This window comes from Medicago truncatula, chromosome 5 (genome assembly GCF_003473485.1).
Source record: "Medicago truncatula cultivar Jemalong A17 chromosome 5, MtrunA17r5.0-ANR, whole genome shotgun sequence".
Lineage (NCBI taxonomy): Eukaryota > Viridiplantae > Streptophyta > Magnoliopsida > Fabales > Fabaceae > Medicago > Medicago truncatula.
This window is the reverse complement of record NC_053046.1, coordinates 41,100,548-41,111,627: the sequence shown is the minus strand read 5'-3', so window position 1 is coordinate 41,111,627 and position 11,080 is coordinate 41,100,548. Positions and strand designations below refer to the sequence as shown.

General features: G+C 31.0%; 2 protein-coding genes across 5 annotated transcripts; one reads left to right on the top strand and one right to left on the bottom strand.

Annotated features, from left to right (window-relative positions):
• Nucleotides 1–712: 712 nt before the first annotated feature.
• Nucleotides 713–6,472, bottom strand: LOC11425307 (uncharacterized). 4 transcript variants are annotated; one of them, XR_005646302.1, is made up of 6 exons: nucleotides 6,213–6,472; nucleotides 5,336–5,535; nucleotides 4,692–5,164; nucleotides 4,440–4,513; nucleotides 2,591–3,225; nucleotides 753–1,267 (listed from the first exon to the last, which is right to left on the bottom strand). XR_005646302.1 is itself a non-coding variant. In XM_024785244.2 (5 exons), exons 1-4 carry the CDS (start codon nucleotides 6,394–6,396, stop codon nucleotides 4,477–4,479), a joined length of 894 nt encoding a protein of 297 aa, XP_024641012.1. In that variant the 5' UTR covers nucleotides 6,397–6,472; the 3' UTR covers nucleotides 713–1,267; nucleotides 4,440–4,476. The 4 variants fall into 4 exon arrangements, 3 of the variants coding, with proteins under 3 accessions (XP_024641012.1, XP_003617436.2, XP_039690338.1); XM_024785244.2 differs by lacking the exon at nucleotides 2,591–3,225 and having other exon boundaries at nucleotides 713–1,267; XM_003617388.4 differs by lacking the exon at nucleotides 753–1,267 and having other exon boundaries at nucleotides 2,165–3,225.
• LOC25494949 (two-pore potassium channel 3) lies at nucleotides 988–3,254 on the top strand. The gene is made up of 2 exons (XM_013598919.2): nucleotides 988–1,994; nucleotides 2,608–3,254. The coding sequence occupies exons 1-2, from the start codon at nucleotides 988–990 to the stop codon at nucleotides 2,750–2,752; spliced, it is 1,152 nt and encodes a 383-aa protein (XP_013454373.1). The 3' UTR covers nucleotides 2,753–3,254.
• Nucleotides 6,473–11,080: the final 4,608 nt, after the last annotated feature.

Below are 11,080 nucleotides of genomic sequence, written 5' to 3'. Positions count from 1 at the left end.
ATATAATATGACAATATATCATATAGATTTGCACAACTTATTTGGTTATTGAAAAGACCTAAAATACTCTTGGTCAGGGGTTTAAATTTTGGACTCAAGAATCTTTTTTTAATGTTTTATTTTTACTATTATTGTGTTAACTTTTTTTTAAAGGCCTCATTAAAAAAATACCTTTATGCCTCTTATTATATTGAGTCGGCACACTATTTAAAAGTGGTAATAATTTACGAGGCAAATTTGAGGTTTTTTTTATTATTTTAAAATTGACCAATTATAAAAAGTGAATTGAAGAGTGTGTACTATGTACAAAAGACCATGCAAGCTCTAGTATTTCTCTTATCTGACAATTTTAGCTACTTTGACTTATAGCATAAAGGGGTTCTCGTTCCACGTAGTTGGGGAAAAAGCAATATATAAACGGTAGCCATATGAAAGTTAGACGTTGCTCCCTCGTCCAATAATACATGACAAAGTTAACCCTATTACGTATGTCAATGCATAATTTTGAGTTTAAATATCTTGAATAATATGTTGGAAAAAATTATAAAAATTTGATATTTTAAAAATACATATCGAGACGAATCTAACGACATCTTATATGATATTATTTATCTTTGTATATTAGGTAAAATAATATGGTCAAAGTAAATTTGGTCAAAATTACAAATTTTCAAATGGATCATCTATTGCGGGACGGAGGGAGTATAAATTATAGTTGAGGCATTGAATAAACCTATGCATTAGAAATGAAATTTTGTTAAAATATCTTATATTAGTATATACTATATTATGATTTATTAAATAAACCTAATAATTAAAGCAGTTGGCAGCAAGGAAATTAGCAACAGTTATGCTTGAAGTCTTTTTCTTCAGAGCCATACTACACACAGTTAACCACCTTTCCCCAAGTTTGACTTGTAGTTGAATGAATATATGGTACTATAGTTTGATACCATTAATCTCCCACTCACATCTAATCCATGCACAATGCAGGAGCCTCTCCTCAGCCTTCTCTCCAGTAATGGAGAAACACATTCAATAAGTAAACCATTACTCAAGGATCAATATGTCCTTGATCTTGCTCCTCCATCACTGTCTCAATCAAATTCACCTCTTATCATCAATGAAGCGAGGAAACCTTCTTTTATTAACCTCATAGCCAACTTGAGCATCAAGAAAGCGAAGATTATTCATCGCTCTCGCTCTGCTCCATCAGTATTATTCACCAACATGGGAGTAGATTTTCATGAGCCATCTGATCATGGACCTGCACAGAACTCAATAATAGTTAGGCTATGTTTCATTATTGTTTTCTTGTATGTGGCTATTGGGGTTACAGTGTATATGATTAGTGGAAGTTTCAAGGGTACTACCACATTCAGGCCTGTTGATGCTGTGTACTTTACAGTGGTAACTCTATGCACTATTGGATATGGAGATATTGTTCCTGATACTATATTTACAAAGATGTTTACATGTGGTTTCATTTTGGTTGGTTTTGGATTAATCGGTTTTATGCTTAATGAGTTAGTTGTACATATTTGTGATACACATGAGGCATTCTTATTGAGCATGATGGGTGGGGATAAATATAAGAAAATTTTGAGGACTTACATGGTTGATGAAAAGAAAGGAAGAATGAGGATAAGAACCAAAGTTTGTGTTGCTTTGGTTGTTGTTATTGTCTGCATTGCTATTGGAACAGTTACAGCACACTTTGTAGAGAATCTGAATTGGGCTGACAGTTTTTATCTCTCCATTACTTCTGTTACAACGGTTGGTTATGGAGATTATTCATTCAGAACTTTAACTGGAAGATGTTTCGCAATTTTGTGGCTTTTAGTTAGCACATTTTCAGTTTCAAGGGCGTTTATATACCTCACCGATTACAGCATGCAAAAGAGAAGCCGCAAAATGGCAAAAATGGTTCTTCAGAAGAAGATAACCTTATCAGATTTAGCAGCTGCAGATCTTGATAATGATGGATCTATCAGGTATGCCTCAATGTTGGTAACATTATATAAAATCTATCCTTGTACTTTTTCACTTGTATATATGAATGAATTACAGGGTATCAAAATTGAGATCTGAATTTCTGTCAGCATTAACCAAAACAATAAATAACCTTAGAAACTTTGAACCATCTACAGCTAAAACATGAATCTCAGGAAGCATATCATCATTATTCTAATGTCTTTTTTACAATGTATTCGACTATATATTTTGCATCATAAAAATTGAAGTTCTGATTTGAGAAAATGACAATGCAAATGTTGCAAAACAGATTCAAAAGAGGAAGAGATTATTAACAGCTAGCCTAAATCGCATGCAAAGCTGATGCAGAAATTTATAATCAATGGAGAATACCGAGTTGTAATATTCATTCACTTCTTAGCCTTGAATAAACCATTGAAAGAGAAGATAGTTTCACTCTAGTACAAGAACATCGATCCTGATTACCTTTTAAGAAATTCTTGAAGAGCATTATGCCAATTTTTCCAACAAAGACAGAAAACACATTTTAAGCAGCTAATACTTGTTCGTAATTTTTCCAAGTTTTATCACAAATATCAGTTTCATTTTTGTTCACCTTTTACTTTTGTGCAGTAAGTCTGACTTTGTCATATACAAGCTTAAGCAAATGGGAAAGATTACTGAGATGGACATTATGCAGATTAGCAAGCAATTTGATTCCTTGGACCATGGCATGTATGGCAAGATAGCTCTAGCTGACCTCATGGAAACTGTCTAATTCAACTACCTCTTCTAAAAGTGTAGACTAGTACTGCAAAAACCACCACTATTCAGGACTATGGCCAGCAACTAAAACCTGTGATCCTATCATGAAGTCATAAAGTCAACCTTAATATGGATCATCTTCTATTCTTTTTTAAGTCAAAGGGAAGTATCCTATGTTGAATCAAACTCCTCCCATATTTTTATGAGGATATGTGACATACCACTAAAGCCAGGCCTCTTCAATTAATCTCTTAATCAGATATTGTATGCTTATTTTCATGATCTTGTATTGGTAACAGCCTCTTGGATGTTATTAGTGCCGTGTCTGGAAGAACCACTCATTTACTGTCATCTTCCTATGCACATAAACATGGATGTTCAGTGAATAGAAACACCAGCCTTCACTTCCACCGGTACTTGAAAACTGAAAAGGTGTCATTTTATTTGTAATGCTGATTCTATTGGTGTGCTGATGTGATGTCATACCTAAATGTAATAAGTATACACCAAATTTAGATCCTTGTAGTACTTTTCTGAATAAATTTTGAATTAAACTGTCTTACATATATTAAGTTATCTCAAAGACTAACAAGAAAGGGAGAAAATTCCTATCAACATGAATCAAAAATCTACTTAATGGTTTATTTCATCTATTCCTTCCCTTGTGAAGGTCGCAAAGCCATATCTTGGACATTGTGGGTCTGTCAAAAAGTGAATTAGTGAGAGTAGTATAGCCCATAAACTAGGTTCTAACAAATGCTACATCTAATACTTTAAGCGGTACTTTTCCTCCGCCCTTGCTACTTAAAACCCCCCCATACAAATGCACATCTGAACAGCACACATCCAGATGGTCAAAATTTGATAGTTTTTCCGGATACATAATATTTCTATTGTTTTAGAACTTATTAGGTTACTGAGCTTATAACAATTCAATCATTTTATTCATAAGGGACCCGAGTTAACATACCTTGTTTCCACACTAACATGTGCTGTCAGAATAAGTACCTTAGTTCACAATATTGTTACCGTTTCGTGATAATGATATATTTATGTAGTCTATTGACAATATGAATACATTCATCTCATTCTATGAAGGCAATATTTTGGTAACCAGTCTAGAGCTATTGCAGTGACATTTGCACCTTTTCCAGTTTTCATAACAATTAAAGTAGACAAATTTAGGATTTTAGGATGCATCCCCATAATGGAATTACAAATTCAACAGCTAAATTGATGGCAATCACACCGAAACAAGTTATTTAGTCAGTCAACAAGAATAAATGAGTCAACTCTTAACAATTATTATGGCTGGTGTTGACACAATTCACAATAGCCTGGAAAAAAAAAGGAATTTCATCCCTAGTTGCAGAAGCTCATGACAACGTAAGGTATCGAGTATGCCAAATCTTTGTATCAAGTATAAATTGATTATGTCAATTCAAAAACGTGATTGGAATTTATGGCATTGCAAGAAGCAAACATATGTGAAACTCGGAAGCCATATTTACAAACTCTAATAAAGCCACGCTATTTGAAGGACTGGGCCACTAGGAGTAAATCAATACATATACACTTGTTTGCATTGTACTCAACTAACAATAAGCATCTCATATGTGTTTTTCCTGTTCCCACATAAAGTAATTGTGGGGTACAAGAAAAATGTGGCAGATTATTTTATGACTCAAGTTAGTTTTCACCTGGCAGCAGAAGCTTAGTTGAGCAAAGCAAAATTGATCAGATCGTCACTTTAGCTTCCTTGGCACTTCTGATTCTGCGAGTTAGAAAATTTGAGAAAAGTCATGCGTTACTTTCCGCCTCTTATATGAATACTCTTAAAAATTATCTAAAATCAAAACAACTAAGAAACACCTAATCAAAATTAGTTTTCATATTTAAATCTTCAAATGAAACGGTCTGATTTATTGTTTGGTAGAACTGAAATGTTGTACCTCTGTCTAATGCCATGGATGCTCTCAAGGAGTTCCATTGTTTGTTGCCACCTGGAATTCTTTGGTCTCTCCTCACTATCCAATACTAAAACTGAGAAATTCAAAAAAGCAACTAGTTCAGTTTCAATCTCATGGAGCTTTTGATCTATATGTTCCATGAAATCCTTGTACGAGGATATTTCCGACAAGCTGTTGGGTATGTTGTTTTCATTTCCAGTGGCGGTCTTAAGGGATCTCAGAAGATTCTCTGTCTCCGTATCATCCGGTGGATTCTCTTGACTTTCCGAAGAAATTTGCATATCTTGAATATCGCCGAATTTCATCATATTAAGGTCAGAATCATCCTTGGGAGAATCTTTTAGAACTTCCTCCTTTGGAGCAACGATTCGAACGGGACTTGAAGCATCTTCTGTTGTGTCTTCCATGTTCATAGTGACATTTCCAACTAGCTGACTTTCTTTCAAAGATATTACCTGAAAACAAAATAGGTTTCTTTGAACTAACTCACACTAACTAACACTGTTGTTCTTCCTCAACATACTAAAATTTATTATCATGATGATATCATTGTCACAATGATGGTAATGAAAAATATAACAGTAAACATGATACTCTGATAGTACTTATTGATAATTTCACTTTACCTCACTTAGCTTTGTGGAAAGCTCGTCAAGCAATTCAATGCGGTTTTTAGACTTCTCCAAAGCCTGCAACACCTTTTTCCTTTGTACAAGCATATCCCTTGCATAATTTTCATCCCCCTTTTGCATGCTTATAGCTGCTTGTTTTTTAAGCTTCTCTGCCGATTCTGATAATCTTAGGAGCCTCAATCTAGCATTATTTGCTGTATTTAACCACCGCACATGAGTTTTAATATCTTTTAAATAAACATTTTATCTTAAGTTTGGACATGTCAGCCTCTAGCAAAGGTCAAAAACAACAACATAGCATTTCTTCACTAAGGTGGTCTCTATCAAAGGTCAAATAAATTTAAAACCATAGATGTAGGTTCATAAAGCAAAAGAGTAAACAGTGCCACGCAATTCATGTTTCATGTAGCTAATGTTTGTTAACCTATTGAAGAGACTAGGCCCTGTTTGGATATACAATGCAAAACATTGTATAATTTATTTCTCGTATAAGTTATAAGTTGTTCATAACTTAAACTGGAGAGCTTATGGACATGTCATAAGCTTGTTTCCATAAACTCTCACAATCTGACTAGTGCTTATTTGTAGGCAAATTTATACTATTCCTGATACTAAATAATTAAACGTCATGTTTTGCTTTTTATAGCTGGAGAAAAGAATGCAGCTTTTAGAATCTATTCAATATTTAATTTTGATTGTTTCTTGAATTCATTTCTCCTTATGAACCTTTATAAATTGAAATTAACATGGAAAGTGACAAGTAATTTTAAGACTCTAAACGATAAGTGCTTATGTATAAGCTAATTCTATAACAAAAGATTAAATAAAAATAAATTGTATTCGTATATGTGAATGAATAATAGGTACCTACCCTTGGTTCTGGTGGTATCTGCTTCAGCATGAAGATGATCAAGTTGAGAACGTAATTGCTCTGTATTGATGATGGTTGAAGAAGAAGCGCAACATAAGAAGCATATGGGTCTTCTTCGTATTGCCATGAATGAAGGAACAGCCATGGTTGTGGCTGTTGTTACTCTAACACAGTTCGGTATCATCCCCTCACTTCACAACTTCTCTTCCTTGGGAAGATAGATAGATAACTCACATCTTCTTTTACATTAAAAATAACAATTTTGTTATTTATCTTTTTCTTAATATATTTGTGTAGATTTTAAAACATGAGTCAAATAAATAAAACATGATGCAAAAAATATATCAAAAAAAATAAAAATTTTATTTGAAATTAAATTGAAAGACAATCAAAATAGTTTTACCTTGTTTTTTCTTAGTTTGGTTCTGTAAAAAAATATTTTGAATAAATTGATTATATAGAATTGATTTTAATTAAAATTAAGTTAAAATAAAAATGATTTATGTTCGAATAAATTTGATAGAAAAATATCCCCGTGAGCTTAGCTTAGTTGGTAGGGATATTGCATATTATATGCAGGAGCCGGGGTTCGAACCCCGGACACTCCACAATTAAATTGTGTGAGCTCTAGCCACTAGGCTACTTGACAAAAAAAAAATTGATAGAAAAATCAAATTATTTGAATAAATCAAAGTCATTTTTAGTCATGAATGCTAACTTACAATGTTCGATGTAGATAATAAAAAATGTTCAATTGTATTTTTGACTCACAAATATATTTATTTTTAAAGAAATTATGTTATTTTGGTATCTAAAATTTCAAAATGTTAATCATTTTCGACAACTTTGGAGCTCAAACTTGGATGATGTGGGATGTGTTACCTTTTTATTTTCATCCAAGACAATATATGTATTAAATAAATCATAAATATTGTTTTTTTTAGTAGATGATGTCATAAAACTCCACTAAAATTCATGGGGTGCGTTTGATTTGCTAAAAAATGAAGGACAGGACAAGACAACTCTAGTTGTCCAGTGTTTGATTTGTAAAACTGTTTCAGATACAAGACAAACTGGAGGCAAGGGACAGGACAAAAACTCATATTTTTGTCCCTCACCAAACCACAGCACAACTTTTTGTCTCACGTACAAGTTGTCTAAAATACCAAAATAACATTTTGTCCCCCAAAAATCGTATAAAACATAAAATTACTCAATACTATAAAATATTTGTCCTGTGTTGTTCTACCTTGTGTTGTACTGTTCTATCTTGTACTGTTCTGTCCAGTACTTACTGATTGCAAACCAAACACACCCATAGAATTTCATCCAATAAATGTTAACAATAGAGTGTCCCCGTCATTTCTCTTGTTTATGATTCTTTAAAAAAAATGTTTTATAAAAAAAGTTATTGTTTACTCTAAAATAAAAAGCTATTAAGGTTAACTTTTTCCAAAATCTTATCTTTTTTATCAAAAAAAAGAGAGAGAGAGAGAGATAACCCATGAATTAGTTAAAATCATTTTTCTTTCCTTCAAAAAAACTTCATATTTTTTTTAAAAAACTTCTAGATTTTTTTTTTATTATAGAATCTTTTTCTAAGCTAAAACAAATGCATCATTTGTGTTAAAAAATCTAGAGATTTTAGAGATAACAGATCTGAAATTATTTTAGTTTGTCTACTAACATAAAAATGATTTATTATAAAAAAATTGACTTATTCATGTGCTACCTCTTTATTTTTGTCCACGTGAGTTTAACTCAGTTGGTAAGAACAATGCATAATATATGCTTAAAGTCAACAAATTATATTGTTAATAACATTCTTTTTTAGAAAATCATAAACAAACACTTAAAAATGACAAAAATGATTTATTTAAAAAATTTATAAAGTGGATAAATATAAAATTCGGATTTTGAATTTTAACATCTGTATTTTGCATTATACTATATGTCAGTTGAACTATACTCACATGGTCAAACTAAATTTGCGCTCTTATAATGTTGAATTAATTGCAGTTTTGGTTCCTTGCTTTCATTACTATGCAAAATTGATGCCCTATTTTCAAATTTGACAATTTTGGTTCATCCATAATATTTTTTAACTAAAAAAAAATGATGTAATATGTTTTAAATGTCGCGGTATATGATTTAAAGATGCAAAAAAAATACTTTATTTAAAACATGTTATATAACCGTATTTTAGATAAAATATTTGATCGAGGGACAAAAAGTGTCGAGTTTGAAAATAAAGGAACCAATTTTATAAAATTGTGAAAACAGGGGGATTAAGCTTATAATATGTAAATTGTCATTTCATGATGTCAATGCCTAGCTTTTTTTTTTATTTTTAGAGATGCCTAGTATTATATACGTGGGGGGTCCTCTAAAAATGTTTATATGTGGGCGTGTGATTGAACGAATCTGTGCCCGCAAAATCGAATAGTTGCTTCGATTCTTGAAGTGGCGTGGTTTCTTTGTTTTGTTTTGCCCTTTCAATACACTGGACATTGAATTCACAGGAGCGCAACTTCCAAAAAATAAAGAAATAAATTGATTTCTTTGTCCGGCGAGCATATCTCGGTTGACATGGACAATGCATTATCATATGTAGGGACTGATATTCGAATCACGTACACCCCACTTATTTATTTTAAAAAGTGAATTCTAATTATTAAACTACTTGACAAAATAAAAAATAATCTATTTATTTTTTTCTTTAAGAAAAACAGAAATGTTACTATTGATTGAAATATTAAAATAATCAGCCAAAAATTACTAAAGGGACAAATGTTAAACTTGCCACAAAACTAACTTTTTTTTTAAGTATAACTTTATTGACCACTAATCCACATCTTAAAATAAATAATTACATAATTTGAAGTTCAAACTTTAATCATTGCATGCTATAACATTTTGCTAATTGAATTATGATTACAAGATAAACTAATATTTAAATATGTAATGGCTATAAGTTTATCTCTTAAATGTAAATAAGTGAAGTGTTTGAAGTTTAAACTTCGGCTCATACATATCACATGCATTATCTCTAATGATTGAGCTGATCTCATATAGACAACTAACCTTACTTTTTTTGTTTGTTGGTATATAGACGAAATGATAAAGTCATTATAAACTCACACACACAAGTGGAGGCGTCGACGTTCGAACCCCGATCAAAACGTCTGGCCTAATAATTTCGGTATTTTACCAGTCGAGCTAGAACTTGTGAACACAACTAACCTTACTTTTATCAAGCAAAATGTTACTCCATCCGTTTCTAAATATAAGCAAATTTTACTTTTTAGGTTCATTCAATTAATAATGTATGTGGTTTATAATATGGATTACATACATCAATAATTAAATGAATCTAAAAAGTAAAATTTACTTATATTTAGAAACGGAGGGAAGTAACATTTATCCTTATTGCACATGCTAGTATATCAAAGATAGAAATAATGTATCAATAGTTGTGCTATTTTATTTCTAAAACTTTGAAAATTGTTTTCTCTCAATAAATATTTACAATACCTAAAATCATTAACATGTGTCGTAAAAACACATGTTAAACTAATTGTCATTTCACGATTACAAGAAATAAAATGGCACAATTTCAATACTTAATTTCTATTTTTAATATACCCTAATGCTATATGTTAACATTTCCTTTTATTATATGTTATGTTAAATTTGTATCTATTATTTTATCATGTTTTTATAGCGTTTTAAATGATAAAATATTCTTTTATTGAAGAAATGATAAATACATTCAATTTCTTTTTAAAAAAAACAAATGACATTCATTCAATCAAATTGATAGAGAGTACATCGATACAATACAAATCTAAAGTCACGCAAACAAACTGACAACATCCATGTTAATAGCATAAAACGACAAAGTACATATATTCAAGTCTCTAGAATACACATGTCTCCGAATCTTCAACGTTGACGACGTCAAAGTTATTGATTGGATATGCACTTGCTCAAAGCTAATCTTTCAACCTGAATAAAATAAACACCGCACTATGACAGGAAATAAAAAACATACCGCACAAAGACTGAAAATATGTGGAAATCACTTATTCAAGTAGAAAGAAGGAAAAACAATTAGGAGGGCTGATTTAGGGCAAAATTGACCCCTATAAATCTTCGATAAATCTCTTATTCCTTAAGTTAATCCGAACTTGCCCTAGATTTAACATAACTTATTTGCTTAAATTTACTATATTAACCCTATTTAATTTAATCAAAATGCTAATGTTAATTGGTAGGGAAATCAAAATGAACAAATCGCTCCTAATTTTTTTTCTTAATTTTACTAACCAAATAAACAAATCCTCCTATTCTTATCCATCACAGAAAAACAGCAGATCACTCATATTATTTCCTTTTATTAAAAACAAAACGAACCTATTTTTTATTAAAAACAAAATAAAATCATCCCCTTTTTATGAAAAACAAAACAAACATATTTTTTATTAAAAACAAAAGAAAATTGATCCCCTTTTTTATGAAAAACAAAATAAATCTATTTTTTTATTAAAAACAAAAGAAAATCAACCCCTATTTTTTTATGAAACCTAAACTAAACTAATTACCCTATTTTTTATGAAAAACAAAACAGACCTATTTTTTTATTAAAAACAAAAGAAAACCGGCCCCTATTTTTTTATGAAACCTAAACTAAACTAATTACCCTATTTTTTTAAATTTATTTTTGGTGGTCGGGGTTCGAACCCGGACCTTGCATATATTATGCATTGTCCTTACCAATTGAGTTAAGCTCACGCGGACTAATTACCCTATTTTTTATGAAAAACAAAAAAAAAAATGTTTTGTATTACAAACAAAAGGAAGTCGTC